General features: G+C 33.7%; 1 protein-coding gene across 19 annotated transcripts in view; it reads left to right on the top strand.

Annotated features, from left to right (window-relative positions):
* LOC123553768 (glutamate-rich protein 6-like) overlaps positions 1-18,289 on the top strand; it is an 83,026-nt gene that overhangs the window by 49,408 nt on the left and 15,329 nt on the right. For 14 of the 19 annotated variants that reach the window (XM_053548816.1, XM_053548817.1, XM_045343393.2 and 11 more), the window contains 3 exons: positions 767-841; positions 14,892-15,149; positions 17,778-17,935. In XM_053548816.1, the coding sequence (XP_053404791.1) occupies positions 767-841; positions 14,892-15,149; positions 17,778-17,935 (491 nt within the window). Of the gene's footprint in view, positions 1-766; positions 842-3,299; positions 3,318-14,891; positions 15,150-17,777; positions 17,936-18,289 lie in introns of all 19 variants that reach the window. The other 5 variants (XM_053548814.1, XM_053548822.1, XM_053548821.1 and 2 more) reach the window with 5 other exon arrangements.

The raw sequence follows: 18,289 nt of genomic DNA, 5'->3' as shown, positions 1-18,289 counted from the left end.
ACTGGTCAAGGTTGGTTGTCTCTAATTCTTATTTTCAAATTGAGCAATCAAAATGATGCTTTCCTAGTCTGGTCTCCAAACTCAGCTTCTTTATCTTCATACCTGTTATTTTTCGCAAATGATTTACAGAAATATACTTTTCATATAATTATGCAGCATTGAAAATACCTGTGAATATTTTTTGTATATATGCACATTACTATTTCTTTCTGACTTTCCTATAAGTTTTTGTAGTATATTTTACAGATATTTGGTATTGCTATAGCTGATTTGTTTTGAGAAAATTGAAACAATTAAAACAGTTGCATAGAGCAAATTTTCTTTTGAACTATTTTCTTTGTGCAGACAGATAATGTTCCAAGACAAGAGTCAGAAATAAGTAGTACTTATATATTATAACAGTGTGTGAAATTTATATAACATTTCCAAGGTTAACAGAAAACTGTTATAATTTTCCTTTAAAGGGGCATGTAGCTGGATGAAAATCAAAGTTTCAGTTTCTCATTTAATGCCTAGAAATAACTGAATCATTTTGATTTTACTTTTTACAACTATTATTGAAAAATGATTTTTAGAAACATTGACATTAATCTGGAGGGTGTCCCTTTCAGTTTGAGGGTAAAAAGTACAGTTTTCAGTTAACTTCACAGTCTGTTTTAACACAATTGTTATGTGTTCATTTAACTAATTTTCTTTTCTTTTCATCTTCTTTTTCTTTCTCTATCTCTCTCTCTTACTTTTCTTTCTCTCTTAAAACACTCTCCAGCAGGTGGCTCTTCTAAAGCAGCTTTTATGAAAATTCCGGGTGGCCTCGGTAGCCTTACTATGAAAGACATGTATGGTATGTATAAAACATTAAAAAATTTGCACCCATGCTTTGTTGCATGTTCATAGCAACTGTTACCTAGCAACCATGACCTTAGCAACCATTGTCATGTAACCTTAGAAACTGTTGCAATGTTGCTTGTCATGATAATGCTTTAGACTACCGGACAATTATCTATAATCAAAGCATGTTATGTTATACAATTTGGATTTATAGAAATATGAAAAAAAAAAGATTTTTGCATTTGTTTCTTGGTACAAAAATAGTTTGCAGGTATATTAATATGTATTATATGTGTATTTTTTTTGTAAGTAATAAATTAAATGTTTTTACTATTTCTTTATTTCTATTCATTGTTCGTTATAACTGATACTATTTCAAGCATAGATTACAATAAATGGGGCAGCAGGGACAGAAGGTTTGGATTATCCAAAGAGTATTTGCAGCAGATAACAGCCTTAAGAGGTTGTTTAATTGGTTAATAATGGTGTTCTAATGCTACTCCATGCCCAATCACATACATGAAATTATGTCTGAATGTCAGTTAAATTCTGAACATAGCATAACTTTTTAAGGGAACTTTCAGAAAGGTAGTTGCATCATAAAGGTATACTGGAACTCTAAATGATAAATTAAATGTTGTATATATATTCAATTTATCTTCAAGTTTAAAACATGGTTTTCTATGCTTTAAAATGCATTCAAGGCCGACAAAAATAGTTTTTGTTTGCATGTTACAATGTAATGCATGAGAGTAGAAATTAGCATGTGGTTAACTGTACTATGTAATGTAGTTTTATATACACTATTTTGTCACAGTAGTTATACATACTATAATGTCATGTTAGTTTCATATACTGCACTGATCTACTGTGTTATTTTCATAATTTTGATGCAGTTTAAAACCAGAAATTTTGAAACAGGCATGAGTTGGCACTTTGAATGTTTACAGAAGAGGCTTAAATGGTTCAATTTCTTTTGTTTGGAATTTGGTATTTTCCACAAGCAAATAAATGTGGATTTTTGTTTTGTTTTCTTGCTGAAGAAAAATACATTTATTTGGATTAATTTAAGTCCTTTTTATGTGTGGAAATGAGATCAGTAGTCAGTGCATTACTTATTGCATGCATGCAATTATTCAGAGTTCAATCTAGTTTAAGGGAGAGGAAGATCCTTGTAACAGGACCCTGGGCAGCTTGCCTTTATCATGTGGTTTGGGTTTCCCTAACACAGTCACTGGAAGGAATAACTCGTCACCACATTGCATAACTGCTTTTTTTCAGCTCGTCTGATTTTTTGAAAAAAAAGAAAATGAGTTTATTGTCATCACTTGATGGCATTGACATAAACATTGGTGTTGCCTGGTTATGTTTTATGTTTAGATCAGCTTTAATCCTAAACTATCAAAGATATTGCTTTAAAACTTGTAACACTTGTTCACCATCAAAAGCTGACTCTGTACAGCAAGAAACATAACTCCATTTTGCTTATTGCAAGAATTATGGCCCTTTTGGACTTTTTCTTGGTTAAGTTTTGCAGTTAGGTCAACTTTCTCCTTAACGGTTAAAGCTATCGCTTTAAAACTTGGAGCAGTAATATTCACCATTAGAAGTTTACTCTACACAACAAGTACCATAATACTACATTGCTTTTTGTAAGAATTATGGCCCCTTTTAGACTTAAAAAATCAGATTTCTTTTGCGTTTAGGTCAGCTTTTCTCCTATACTATCCAAGCTATTGCACTGGTTCACCATCAAAAGCTGACTCTGTACAGCAAGAAACATAACTCCATCCTGCTTTTTGCAAGTGTTATGGCCCCTTTTGGACTTAGAAAACATAATAAAAACTTATGGGTAAGAAATATTTCTATTGTACAGAGACAAAAAAATCAGATGAGGGTCTGCACCCGCAAGGTGGTGCTCTTGTTTTGTCATTATGCAGCTGTCCACTGTTTGTACTGAGATGACAACTATGATGTTAAGGTTTTTGAGTATATCATCAAAACACATAAATATTTGATAAACGGTCAACTTTCTACCTGATCATTACATGTTCTGCCTACTGTCCTGTATGATGAATACTTAAAATATTCTGAAGACATCTCCTTTTAAAAATGAATGCCATTTGCAAAGAAATAAAAATAAAGAATTGCTGAAAAATACGTCCCACCTTCTGTTTTGTGAAATTTCAACACTGGCACATTATCGTAAAGGCATCAAAATGAAGGTCATGATGTAACAGTTCTTTAAAAATGGTGAACTTTTAAAGGTGTTTACTGTCCTTTATGCAGGCCTTTTTCAATTTTCATTTGAAACAGACCTTTTTTCAGCAAGGTTACCCAGGAAAGATCATGAAAAGTGTTTTATTCAGTCAATAACTAGCTTGAACTCTGCAGGGACTATATTTAGTATATTTATAGGGATTGCATGTAATTTACTCAGAATTTTTTGTTTGATTTTTTGATCCTAATAGCTGCTGCAAGAATTGAAGGTACAGATCTGTGTTGTTTTGTGATTGGCTAGAAAACAGGGTGGCCATATTTGAATGTGTGCAATAATGTCTGTGGCTGTTGTTATCGTTTTTTAAAAGATTTCGTTAATTGTGCTGTCGTAAGTCTGAAGAAAGCTTAGTTTTGATCTGTTTTATACAAAAGGAAAAAAATAGGAATAAAAAAAAATTAAATAATTTTTTTATTTTAACACCTTTACAAAAGTTGATATCATTAATTTGTGTATAAAAGGTAACTTTAGCAAATTCATGTTTTGCTCTTTCTATGTTTGCTGAGTTATAACATACCTCAGTGGACTTTGAAGATGATCGTTTTTTTTTTTGTAAAAATAGAAAAACACTGAAATTGTTTTTAAAGTAGTTTTTAAAAAAGATATTGTCATCCTGTCTGTGTGTACATTATGAAAATCTGAGTTAGATGATTATGCTAGATTGACCTATATCACAAGGATATAGATGAATTGTTGCATGTCATAGAAATCATGTTGATAATTCAAGGAAACGGCATGTATGATTATTTAAAACACTTTTAGGAGTGGTAAATGTAAGGGAATTAAAATTGTAATGGTGTTACTTGATTATGTGAACCATACTGATTTCTTCTTTATTTCTTAAACTGTAAGGTTGCAAGTTTCTAGTGAAAAACTTGTGATATGTCAATTTGGAAAGTAAACTTATGGTGCAGATTATTATGTTAATTTATTATGTTGGATAGTAGAAAAAATTATATATAGTTCTTACTCTAAGCAGTACTCACTACTGGATGCACATGCCATTAAAAGGGTCATGCAATTGGCCTTAATTTTTTCAAACGTTTTTAAGGATGTACTAGCGTTTTTTTCAGGATATCCGCCATTTTGAAAAATGTTTCTTCGAATATTGCTTTCTAACAAAAGTTTTGCTAAAAATTAATGCTAAATAATTAAAATATGGCTAATAATGTACGATTTGACCAAATATATTATACTATTTGCGAAAAAAACTTTTCACCCTTATTTTTGGCTGGCATTTGCCTAAAATTGACGTAAGATTTACAATGGGGTAGGGATAGGTAATTTCAAATATCTATTAAAGTAGATCAGATTTGGTTTTGATATTTTTCTGACTGATACATATAATGTTAAGCTATAAATAAAATAAAAGTTCTCAAGATAGTACTTTATATTATCTAGAAAATATAAATTTAAACAAAAAGAACAAAAAATATCAAAATTCACCACTTTTTAACAGTTTTTTCTTAATAAATCTCTTAGATGCACGGTGACCCCAACTTTTTTCTTTCCATTTTGAAGCATTTTTGTGCATCATTAATGCTGCAAAATATTTTGAAAATCTTAACGTCAGAATTTATTTTGTAGATCTAAATACGTTTTTTCCATTGAAAATAAAGTGGGTGGGGTAATTACGTCAACATGTAAAAATTAAAGAGATTTGTTAGTGACATTTATGCTTATATGATACTGACATCACCATATATTCATATTAACCTGTAAGACCTGAAATCGCTATAAGATTAAGTAGAATATTATATGTTTTATAAAGTACCAACTTTTTTTCAATTTTACAAAATTTCAGAAATGCGTAAACAGTGGGTGAAGAAAATACCCTATAAAATTAAAACAAGTTCGGTGACCTATGTTTTTTCTGCTCTTGTTTGTCTTAGAAATTAATGTTCTTCAAGCTCAAAGGGTATGAAAAAAATCTTAACGTTAGAAAAAATTTCGCTCGTACATCCTAAACAGAGTTTTAACAGGTCACTATTAAAATTCACCCATTACTTCTTACTATTTAATGGGATTTTCATGACCATAGTTTTAATGCCATATATTAAAAAGCCATGAAATAAGTATATTAAAACCCTGGTAAAATATACCTTGTTAAAACGACTTTGATGGCCAAGAAAAGCTGCTTAAAATAAACCATTAAAATAAGTTAATTGGCTCTTTAAAACTCCATGAAAAATTTTAATTGGCATGAAATTAATGTGCCATTAAAAAGTACCCCTTAATTCCACATAAATTAGTAAATACTAATGGGGCCATTATTTTTTTTTAATACTCTGTTAATGGCCATTAATTATTTAAAAAAAATGATTAATGGTCTCATTAAATATGTCATATTCAATTTTAATGAGTTCATAATATTTCAATTGTATATCAAATTCAGGGCCATGAAAATTTGCCATCAGAATTAGACATCGTAAGATAATCAACTTCATATTGATATTTGCCGTATTGATTTAAACTGTGTATTTCTACACACGTAATAGTATCTAGACATATATGTACTGTTATGTAAAATGCTAGAAGAATATTTGATTCTTCTTTTTTCTCTCATTATTTTGTAATGTAAACACATGTAACAAATTTGAAAATCTAAACTGGTCTGAACACATTTTATAATGTAAATTCCTTTCCCCACCAACTTTCTTATACAAACGCTGATCATTTGGACAGGAAAAAGAAAAAAAGAAAAAACATGCATCAATACGTATTTACCCTTACCAAAATAATGTTGATTTATGTTATCAAATAAATTAATATGTTTTCATCCAACTTTCATTGAAATAAATCCGATTTTTTGTAGGAACACAAGTTGGCGAACATTTGAAAAAAAATGGCGTAACTGCATCAAGGGGAAATAACTTTAATGCAGCTAAATATAACATCATGATATATCATAGACGATGTGTGCGTAGTATGTATTTATTGTGATTAAAGTCCATTTTAGAACAATATGGGACTGGAATTATAAGCATTCAATGGGACGAGTGCAAGCCAAAAACAAAAACAAAAAAACTTTTTTGTGCTTTGAATGAAGGATTTAACGGGCATCAAATTGCTGTTAAGGGCCATTAAGTTTACTCTTAAATGAAATTGTACAGAACCTGAACATTTAATGGGCATTAAATCAAATTTAAGGGCCATGAATAATCCTGTTAAATTCAAAATATACAGAATTTCACTATTTTTTCAAAGCCATTAACATTTTTAGCTACCAAACTAAATTTTTAATGGCATGATTCATGGTCAAAAATAGCTGTTTTAGTGGTATTTTAACATGTAACCCATTAATATTGTGAAACTTATTAAATAAAGTGATGCAGGAATGAATGGGGTAAATTAACGGTTTTTCCTATTTTAATGGATATTTTACAGGGTTTTAAACCATGTTTAATGGTATGTGCATCCAGTAGTGACTATTAGTGGTATGTTTATTGCCAGGCACATGAATATAAGTATGTATTCTAAACACTGTCTGTGATGTTTTGTCATCTATGATTGCTATATCTGCCTTGTTCTGGCTGTTTGGCAGGTTTTTGAATCTTTAAGGAGTAATATTTCTGTGTAAATTTTGATGTAACTTGCAAGAGGATGACTATTTTGATGTCTGTATATCTGGTTTGAGGTTCCTAAACAGCTTGATAACTGTGGCTACAAGTCAAAGGAAGAATGCTTTGTTTTATTCAATAAAGATGACCTCTTACTTTTAGCAGATCAGCTGGCTTGATATACTGAATTATGTCACTTAAGTGCAAAAAGTAGGTAAGTGTATTGCCATGACAACACTTCCTATCTTTATGCACTTTGGAGTGTCTGACTTAAACTAGAATTAAGATATATGATTTCAAGATTACAGCTGACAGGAACTTTGTTGTACGAGTTACTTAATGTTTGACTAAACTTGGATGTGAAGTTTGCTGTCTATGTGCATGCTTCTTGTGTCTGGAAATACTAAAATCTGGGTCACATGAGAAGGAATGATTGTGACACCAGTAAGATTTGAATGCATGAGAAGGAATTATTTTGACACCTGGGGATGGGGGTGAATGCTTGAGAAGGAATAATTGTGGCATCAGGGAGGTTGGGGGTGAATGCATGAGAAGGAATAATTGTGACACCAGTAGGGTTTGAATGCATCAGAAGGAATGATTGTGACACCAGTGGGGTTTGAATGCATGAGGAGGAATGATTTGACACCAGTGGGGTTTGAATGCATCAGAAGGAATGATTTTGACACCAGTGGGGTTTGAATGCATGAGAAGGAATGATTGTGACACCAGTAGGGATTGAATGCATCAGAAGGAATGATTGTGACACCAGTGGGGTTTGAATGCATGAGGAGGAATGATTTGACACCAGTGGGGTTTGAATGCATGAGAAGGAATGATTTTGACACCAGTGGGGTTTGAATGCATGAGAAGGAATAATTGTGACACCAGTAGGGTTTGAATGCATCAGAAGGAATGATTGTGACACCAGTGGGGTTTGAATGCATGAGGAGGAATGATTTGACACCAGTGGGGTTTGAATGCATGAGAAGGAATGATTTTGATTACAGTGGGGTTTGAATGCTTTAGAAGGAATGATTTTGACCAGAGGGTGGTAGGTGAATGCTTGAGAAGGAATGATTGTGACACCAGGGGGTTTTGAATGCATGAGAAGGAATGATTGTGTCACCATTGGGGTTTGAATGCTTGAGAAGGAATGATTGTGACACCAGTGTGGTTTGAATGCATGAGAAGGAATGATTGTGACACCAGTGGGGTTTGAATGCATGAGAAGGAATGATTGTGACACCAGTGGGGTTTGAATGCATGAGAAGGAATGATTGTGACCAGGGGTGTGGTGGGTGAATGCTTGAGAAGGAATGATTGTGCCGGGGGGGGGGGGGGGGGGGGGGGCTTGAATGCATGAGAAGGAATGATTGTGACACTATTGGGGGTTGAATGCATGAGAAGGAATGCTTTTGACCAGGGGTTTGGGGGTTTGAATGCATGAGAAGGAATGATTGTGACACCAGGGGGGTTTGAATTCATGAGAAGGAATGATTGTGACACTAGTGGGGTTTGAATGCATGAGAAGGAATGATTTTGACACCAGGGGGTGGGGTTTAAATGCATGAGAAGGAATGATTTTGACACAAGGGGTGGGGGTTGAATGCTTGAGAAGGAATGATTGTGACACTAGTGGGGTTTGAATGCATGAGAAGGAATGATTTTGACCAGGGGTGTGGTGGGTGAATGCTTGAGAAGGAATGATTGTGACACCTGAAAGGTTTGAACACATTATTATTATTATTATTATTATACCAGATTTATATAGCGCCCTTTTCATGATCAATTTCACGTTCAAAGGCGCTTTACATAGTTCAAATGCAGCCACACAGGGCGCATAATTCATCCTCTACTAGTACAGACACAGAGCGATCTGACCAGAGGGACAGAGTGAGACAAAGCCCCCACGACAGAGAGATCAGAAATCAGATACAGGCTTGTCCGGCTAACTTAGCCTAGCTCGTTGCGAATAGACAGCCTGGTTCTTTAACGTGCCCAGTGTATAGCACTGATACACGCAAGGATTGCCTGGGTTCCTGACCAGTACACCTCTAGTTGGGTGGGAAACTCTGAAAAGCGTTTCTGAAAATTCCCGAGTAGTTGCCGGGGATCGAACCCCCGACCTCAGGATTGGAAGGCCAGTGTGCAAACCACTGAGCTATCCGTCCACACTGAGCTATCCGTCCACATGACTTGTGATTGAGTAGCAGACACATTATCATTTTCTAAAACCTGCAGTCCTTTCTATGAAAATATCAAAAAGGAAAGTGTACTTCAGATGTTCTTCCTGTGGCTACTTATTTGTTTGATGAAAATGTGTAATACTATGTTATTTAATATGATGATCTTGTATGATTCATTTCTAGGAAACCCTCAACCTGTTCCCAGAGCTCCTGGTGCTCATGGTGGTAACATTAGCACATGTTAGTGCTTAAACCAGACATTCTACATGGTTCATTACAGAAAAAGTTGAAATAGTTAGCATGGATTGGGACTGAAACCTGATTCTTTCACCCTTTTCCCCTAGAAAATGAGAATTTCTATAGGAATATATATCGTAAATCAGTTAGCTTTGAGTTGTAATGCTGCCACTGTATACATACACTAGAGTCAAATCATGGTGGTCGTATTTCGTATTTCGTGCAGGAGCCCTATTTGTTTCTTTTGTTTTGTTTTTCGAAAGTTTCTCTGTTATTTCAGGGCTTTTTTCTTGTTGAATCACATAGTAGTACAGTAATGTGTAGCTACATGAATTTACATTATAAATTATATAATGCCATTAATTTAGTAAATGCATGCCTGTAAACAGGCTTTTTCCCTGTGGAAATTGTAAAATTTCCAGTTGTCAAACTAATGTGCCAATTCATGCTATGAAGTAGTTTACCTTTAGATATAATTTTAATGTGGTATATGTTTAGATGTATTTCTCATGTGATATGAGAAAGGATGGGCTTTTGCAGTCCTGTTATACTGTAAATATTGCAAAATATGTAGCTATGATGTTTAGACAATAAGGTAGTATAGTAGTCGCAACTTGACCGCGATGGTTGACCTTAGGCTGATTATTCATATCGATTATTTCATTATAGAAATCAAGGGTGCTTAGGGTAGCCGTATATATTTATATGGAATTAGTTTGTATATAATGCAGTTTCAAAGTATATAAACTTACATTTGATCAGTTAAAACTTTCCAATACAGTAATTTATATTTACACAAATTTTCATTTCCTTTTTCTCGTGCAGCTCTTGTGTTACGTACACTCCTTTTCAATAATAGGCTGTGCCTCATTATGTATTATAATACAAAGGTCAACCATCGAGGTCAAGTTGCGTCCACTATACTTTGTGCATTATAGATTGTTTGAAGCCACTTTTTATTGGTAAATTAGTTATTTTTAAACTTTTTCTAAAAAAAACCTAGTAATTTCAATGGTTTCAATAGATCTTACACTTGGTAGAAAAGTTCAGTTCTCTATTTGAATTTATGATTTTTTGCATGCCATTGGCTTGTGAAATGTTTAATGGGTTAAGTGTCCTAGATTAGAATAATATCTTGACTGAAACGCTCAGCACCAAGTCTAATTGCACTTTTACTTAGATACAGTGAATACTCTAAATTGTTAATGAACTCTTGGTGTCCACATACATTTAATAGTTGAAATGAAACTCCATTGTGGTTTTAAAAGGTAAATTCTGATTCATGATGGGAAGTTGTCACCTAGTCTGAGAATAAGTCTGTACTGCTGCAGAATCCATTGAACACTGGACCAATAACAAGCCTGTACTGCAGGAGAATTTAAGAACACTGGAACAGTACATAACTGAAATACTGTTGAAAGATAGCTTTCAGTGTTGTTAAAATCTCTGGTCCTTTTGGGTCATGGAGAACATTAATTCTTATTTTAATAGAATTCTGCTTTAAGCTGGTGCTGGGTGGTGGGGGCTGCATGATGTTGGGTGTTTCACATGTCATTACCACTCATGAACAGACTCAGGTATTAAATGAAATGTGGATCAAACTATCAAGTGTAATATTATTGAACAACCCATGTTTTCTGGATGATGAATTAACCTTTAGCGTGCTAATTAAATTTCTAAATCGACTGGTCCCTCATTCAATTTGGGCAATTTCATTTATTATTAGCTCGACTTTTCGAAGAAAAATTAGAGCTATTGCACTTGCCCCGGTGTCGGCGTCGGCATCGCAATTGGTTGAAGGTTTTGATGAAGTCAAATATCTGTTACTATCAAAGCTTTTGACTTGAAACTTAAAATACTTATTTACAATCAAAGTCTCCACCAGGAGAAACAATCCCCATAATTCTGATTTGAATTTTGACAAAATTATGCCCCTTTTTAACTAAGAATTTTTGGTTAAAGTTTTTGATAAAGCCAATATATCTGTTACTATCAAAGCTGTTGACTTGAAACTTTACTGTCAAAGTCTTCACCGTGGAGAAACAATCCCCATTAATCTGATTTGAATTTTGACAGAATTATGCCCCTTTTTATTTTGGATTTTTTTTGTTAAAAGTTTTGATAAAGTCAAATATCTCTGTTACTATTAAAGCATTTAACTTGAAACTCAAAATATTTATTAACTATCAAAGTCTACACCAGGAGACACAATTCCCATAACTCTGTTTGAATTTTGACAGAATTATGTCCCTTTTTAACTTAGAATTTTTGTTTAAAGTTTTTGATAAAGCCAAATATCTCTGTTACTATCAAAGCTATTGACTTGAATCTTAAAATACTTATTTACCAGCGAAGTCTTCACCAGGAGAAACTGCTTATTTACAATCAAAGTCTTCGTCAGGAGAAACAATCCCCATTAATCTGATTTGAATTTTGACAGAATTATGCCCCTTTTTAACTTGGATTGTTTGTTAAAATTTTTGATAAAGTCAGATATCTCTGTTAGTCTATTAAAGCGTTTGACTTGAAACTCAAAATAGTTATTAACTATCAAAGTCTGCACCAGGAGACACAATTCCCATAACTCTGATTTGAATTTTGACAGAATTATGCCCCTTTTTAACTTAGAATTTTATTGCTAAGTTTTTGATAAAGTCAAATATCTCTGTTACTATCAAAGCTTTTGACTTGAAACTTAAAATACTTATTTACCAACAAAGTCTACACCAGGAGAAACAATCGCCATAACTCTGGTTTGAATTTTGACAGAACTATGTCCCTTTCTTAACTTGGAATATTTTTTTTACTGGCAAAGCTCTGATTCAGAGTCAAGCACTGAGAAAAGTCGAGCTCGCTGTCTTACGGACAGCTCTTGTTATTCAAATGGTTGTCAACTGAAAATTTACTGACCGAATAGCAAACAGTGCAGATTAATCTTGGTCCGCACTGGTTGCAAAGACAGAATCACTTGCTGCAAGCAGGCTAAAGGTTAATACTTAATACTTAAATGAAAGTGGTTTCATTTTAATTTTTGGCTTTTCCAGGAAAAAATATATTTGGATTTAGATTGGTTTAAGTAATGCCAATGGAATTACAAATACATTGTATTCTATAACAATTTTTTGTAAAAAGCTTTGTTTATTACAGATACCATATTTTGTTTTCAGAATTTAAATTTTCCTTGCATGGTGTTTTCCTGGAAAACCACTGTTCCTTGTATGGAAGTTTATTCATACTGGAGATTTGTTCATAACTTTACTGGAGAGTCAAATCTTTTAGTATTGTTGAGGGTTTTTGGGGTTTTTTTGTTGGGGGAGTGGGTGTGGGGTGAAATATTTAAGTTTATGTTGTTGTTTTTTCTTTAAAAAAAAAACAGGGAGAAGAAAAAAACACATTAAAAAAAAAACTTGGAAACTTGATACTGTACTGGTGTTAATAGCAGAAGTAAAATTAATATTAATTTTCATGTCTGGTTGATCAACAAAACTTTGAAAAATAAACATTTCCTTCACTTTGATTTATGCTTGTCATTGGTAATATTGATTATCAGGATATGATTTTAGTTTTTTGATCACAAAAACCTGAAAAATTATAAGAATTGTTTTGATATTGTCTGTGACTGGGTTGCCACTTTAGTACAATATCTCATACTAAGACTGATAATTCATGTAGAGTCGTCTGATCTGAGGATGATTACAAATGAAAATGAATTAATCAACAGTTAATGGAAGCTGTACATTAATTGATTAAGGCAAACTGAGTAATGATATTTGCAACAAACCTTTGCAGGATGGTAGAATTACGATGTTTGAAGCAGGTCTAGTTTAAAATTTATAAAGTCATGTTTAAAAAGGTGAGTAACTGTTGAAAGTTTTGACTTTCCAGTAAAGATATGTAAGAAATTATTTTTAGAATTTTAGACTGAATGTTTATGTTAACTCTGTGTAGTGTTAGATGTCTTATTTGTGAATGAATATGAGGGCATGTATTGTTCAATGTTTAAAGCTTCAGATTTAAACCGAAACTTACTTTATGTTCCGTTTCCGACTTTTTTTCAGTAAATACTGAATTAAATATAGCTGTTTAATACTAACAATGAGTGGTTAATGTAGATTTTCAGTTTGAGGTATATTGTTCAGTACTAACAGCAATAATACATAATGAAAAGTATACATTTGGGAAATAGATTTTTAGTTTTGCATGCTTTGTTGGCAAACAAAACATGGCTTTGAGTTCAGATATGTGTAGACGCATCTGAAAACTAATTTAAAAAATCTATTTCCATTCAAACACATTCGAACTACACCAGGAAGGGATATTAATTTGGAACCCTTTTTTTTAGGTGTAAATGGCGCAGTAAACATAGCCAAAACTGTGTCATTTTGCGAAACGTGTTTTAATTGACAAGACAATACATGATAAAATCTTTCTTTGTTTATATAAAAGAAAATCTTAAAATTGTTAGAATTTTAGATGTGAATGTAAATTTTGACTTTGAACATTGATGAATACAACATCTGAAGTCTTCTTATGTTGTGTAACTGTTTAGATTTTATTTTTAGCTGGAGGATCTCCAAGGAGATTTCTAGAGAGTGGTGGAGCATGTATGTTTAATGCTTTCCCTAGATTTGTGATCCACAGTCCCCTTGTTCATTTTGTGAACCACGTCCCATTTGACCATCACAGTTTAACAATGACTTGCAGATTACCAGTTTTTTATTTCAGTGATATTACTATATCCAAATGCATGATATTGATACTAATTAAGTTTTCTTTTGAACTGCCTTAAACATTTGAAAAACTGCTTGCCTCCATGTTTTCGTGTTATTGGTACTGTTTAGTTTCTCAACATGACCATTTCGGCCTGGGTGGTTCCAATACTCCAGCTTTCATAGCCTTGGGTATTGTATAATCACCCCTTGGATATGTAGCCTGCTTTTTAATTTTGTCTTTTGACAGTTCCTGTGATATGCAGGCTCCATAACGTCAGACCCCCTTCCTAAATTCCAGTTTGTTTAGTTCTGCCCATTGTTTTCTCGTTTGGGGCAAACCATTTACTTTATCTGGGGACCAAACGCCGCTCTTCATGGAATTACATGCCTCAACACGTGTATCATTGAAGGTTCCATGTTCACCGCCGTTTGAATACATCTGCGGATGTCTCTAAATTGCTTTTTGTACTTTTAGCATGTGTAAATGTTGAGTTCTGCTCAACCCGGGGCTAGAGGGCGTGGACGGTAGCATGCATTTCCACTACTGTCCATGAACAGGCCCAATCAAACCGAGCCTGCAACATTTTCATTTCTGTCGTGTTGAACGACCTGTGAAGTTTCCACTTTTCTCTATTTCAATGCAATAGGATGATTAAACTTACCAATAATGAGGGCTACAGCTTCTTGATAATGTGCCCTGTCACAGTGAAGGGTAAAGTCAAGGGAAGAGGCAATGCTATCTTTTAAAGATTGTAAAATATACTTTATTGTTATACCTGATGTACTTTCAGCTTACACTGTCTGTATTTTATCTGGGACAGGAAGAAAAATGACTTACCTTCCCACTTACAAAAGTGATTTATGAAGTCTTTCAAAACTTATTTAATTATATTGGTGTGGTGGGAGGGTGGGGGAGCGGGGTGTGTGTATTGTTTTACTGCCATCAGTAATTAGAGAATTGTTTAATCTATAGCTGTGAAACTTCAACAGGTGATTGCCTGTGGTCAGTGAACAGAATGGTTTTAGAACATCAGTGGAATCTTTTAACATACAGTTTTTTACAACTAATTATGTGTATCTTTTTTAGAGGTAAATCTAGATCCTTCAGAAATAAACCTAGATTGCCTGGATAGCTGTCCACAAAAATTCAAGACGAAGATATCGGTATCACCAGAAGGAAAGGGGGTTACAGATAAACCAGATGGGGCTGGGGTTGATTTAAAATATAGTAATGTGCAGGCTAAGAGAAATTTGATTGGTCAGGGTCATTCCTTCGCTTGCACGTCTTATCAGTTATGTCAGATTGCAAGCTCGTATTTGGCTGCAATGAGGGTATCGACTGCAGGTAGGGGGAGAATAACTTTCTATGTTTTCTTTTTTTCCTATTATGAAGTTTGAATTTGAAGATTTTGAAATGATGGTAAATATTGTAGGGGAAGACACTACTTTGTTGTCCCTTTTGATAATTTGTACAAGTTCCTACATTATGTCCAGAATGGAAAGAAAGAGACATAATTTGTCATTTTGCTTTAAATCAAAGTCAGCAATTTCATGGCAGTGTGCTTTTAATAATGAAAGTATATGAAAGAGCATGTACATTTCAAAGACCAAAAAATATCGAAATAGTGATTTTATAACATTGAGTTATAAAAACATATTCTTTCAAACTATGCTTTTCTTTCAGCTTCTGGAAAGAGGCATTCGGTCATGGTGTAATATGATGATAGAAGCAATGAAATATTTTATAAATACAATAAAGAAAATAAAGCTTGATTTAATAGTAGGACAGATACATGGGAAATATTGTAAAAATTCCTAAGAAAACTGAATATACTAAAAATTCTTGACTGACAATAATATTACATTATTAATCCCCCGCCGTGGCGGAGGGATTATAGGAATGGTCTGCGTCTGTCCTTCCGTCCGTCCGTCCGTCCTGTCCGTCCTTCCGTCCGTAACAAAATCATGTCCGGTCCATATCTCCTAAACCCCTCGAAGGGTTTTCATGAAACTTGGGTCAAATGATCAAGACGATGTGCAGAACCCATGAGTCAGCCTTGTTGGTCCAAGGTCAAGGTCACAACTCGAGGTCAAAGGTTTGAGCCTGCCATTTTGTGTCCGCTCTATATCTCCTAAACCCCTTGAAGGAATTTTATAAAACTTGGGTCAAATGATCACCTCATCAAGACGATGTGCAGAACCCATGAGTCAGCCATGCCGGCTCAAGGTCAAGGTCACAACTCAAGGTCAAAGGTTTGAGCCTTCCATTTTGTGTCCGCTCTATATCTCTTAAACCCCTTGAAGGAATTTTATAAAACTTGGGTCAAATGTTAACCTCATCAAGACGATGTGCAGAACCCATGAGTCAGTCATGCCGGCTCAAGGTCAAGGTCACAACTTAGGGTCAAAGGTTTGAGCCTTCCATTTCGTGTCTGCTCTATATCTCCTAAACCCCTTGAAGGAATTTTATAAAACTTGGGTCAAATGATTACCTCATCAGAACGATGTGCAGAAATTATGAGTCAGCCATGCCAGCTCAAGGTCAAGGTCACAACTAAGGGTTGAAGGTTTGAGCCTTCCATTTGGTGTCCACTCTGTATCTGCTTAACCTCTTGAAGGATTTTCATCAAACTTGGGTCAAATGATCACCTCATCAACAACTCATGAGTCAGCCATGTCAACTCAAGGTCAAAGTCACAACTGAAGGTCAAAGGTTTCAGCTCTGTATCTCCTAAACCCCTTGAAGGATTTTCATGAAACTTTGGTCAAATGATCACCTCATCAAGACGTTATGCAGAATTCATGAGTCAGCCATGTCAGTTCAAGGTCAAGGTCACAGCTAAAATCAAAGGTTTTACCCTTTCACTATCCATAGCAGTGGCGGGGGATTTAGCTGTCTTTCAGACTGCCTTGTTATTGTTTGCATGCTTGTCCTGAATGTAGAGTGTTTGTAGATTTCAAGTACAGTCTTAAAATTGGACATGGATAGATTCTTCTAACCAGTCTTTTTACTTTATATCATTTTGTTGAAATTTGTCAGTTGATGTATCAATCAAGGAAAGTCCTTACAAAAATTGTTTATTATTTAATATAAGTTTTGAGCTTTTTTTCTACAAGACATTAAATAATTTAGTTAGCAACTTAGTATCAAGACTACAATTTTTATCAGCATTTCTGTGTTTAATTATTCATTTTGTAAATTTATAGCTTTGCATGTTTGTTGATTGTATACTTAATTGTTTTTTACTAATTCTAATACTTTAAATTCCTTTGTGTTTCGTTTGGTGATGATAATCTAGCAACTAATTATGGAATTATTGATAAAAAAGTAAAACAATGCTTCTACTTATATTTAGTCATGATGTAAAGGAACAAGTTTTATCTAGCTTTATGATAAAACAGTTTTATATTTAACTGTCCTGTACTATGAAAACTGAATACTGGTAAACAGTTTGGGTTGCAATTGTAAAACTAATGTAATGTCAGTTTTTCATGCAAATGCTAATTGTCAGTTTTTCATGCAAGTGCTATGTCAGTTTTTGTTCGCAAATTATGTCAGGTTTAGTAGTCAGGTTGTCTTTGTTTTTTATGCCTCAGAAATAAAAACATGGCTTGAAGTAAAATAATTCTTTTGAATAAAAGAAGCAGTGAGCATTTTACACAACTTTTGAAAGGCTTGTTCTATAAAAGCAAAAATAATTAATTAATGGAATTTCCCATGAGTACAATTATAATACAGTGAACCTTTTGTCTCAAAATAATATTCATTGTTAAACTTGATTTTAACATTCAGAATAAGTTTACTTCGTTCACCAAAGTGTAAGTATAGAAATTGCTGTTTTTATCTGATAAACTAAAATTGTAACATATTTAATTTATAATTATTTTATCTATTGAAAAAAAGAGCACATTCCCAGTCACTTTTGACTGTATGTGTAAACAACAGCCTAAGAAGTTTCTTTTATTTTTACAGTTGCTCGACAAATGAAGACAATAAATTACCAGTTATCATCACAAAAATGTCTTGAGGAAGGATGGACCCTTCGAGCGCCATCTCCGCTGATGGATGAAGATGGTGATGATGTTTTTATACCAGAACCACTACACCCTGACATGATAGCAGACGGCAAGGTAAACCAGAATTTCTTTGTCTGCTTCTGCATAAATTATAAGACACATAGTCAGGCCCAGAATTTCCTACTGAAAATTTCAAAGAAAAATTTCCAGAAACCTTAAAATAATGGGTTCAAAGCCCAAGAAAAAAACAAAGATTACTTACTGTGTTTTTTTTAATAGCGCATGGGCTGGAAAATATTATCTAATTTTGTGAATGGTTGAAAAATATTGTCAGCCTAGCTTTTTTGCTGTAGTTGACATTATACAATAACCTCTATCAACTTCAGATGTGATATTATATCGTAATGTAAGCTTAGATTATATAGGCAATGAAATGTGCTATGCTTAAATGAAATAATCTGCAAAAAT

The sequence above is a fragment of the Mercenaria mercenaria genome, chromosome 7 (genome assembly GCF_021730395.1).
Source record: "Mercenaria mercenaria strain notata chromosome 7, MADL_Memer_1, whole genome shotgun sequence".
NCBI lineage: Eukaryota > Metazoa > Mollusca > Bivalvia > Venerida > Veneridae > Mercenaria > Mercenaria mercenaria.
Note: the sequence above shows the minus strand (reverse complement) of the source record. Positions and strands in the feature narration are given on the sequence as shown.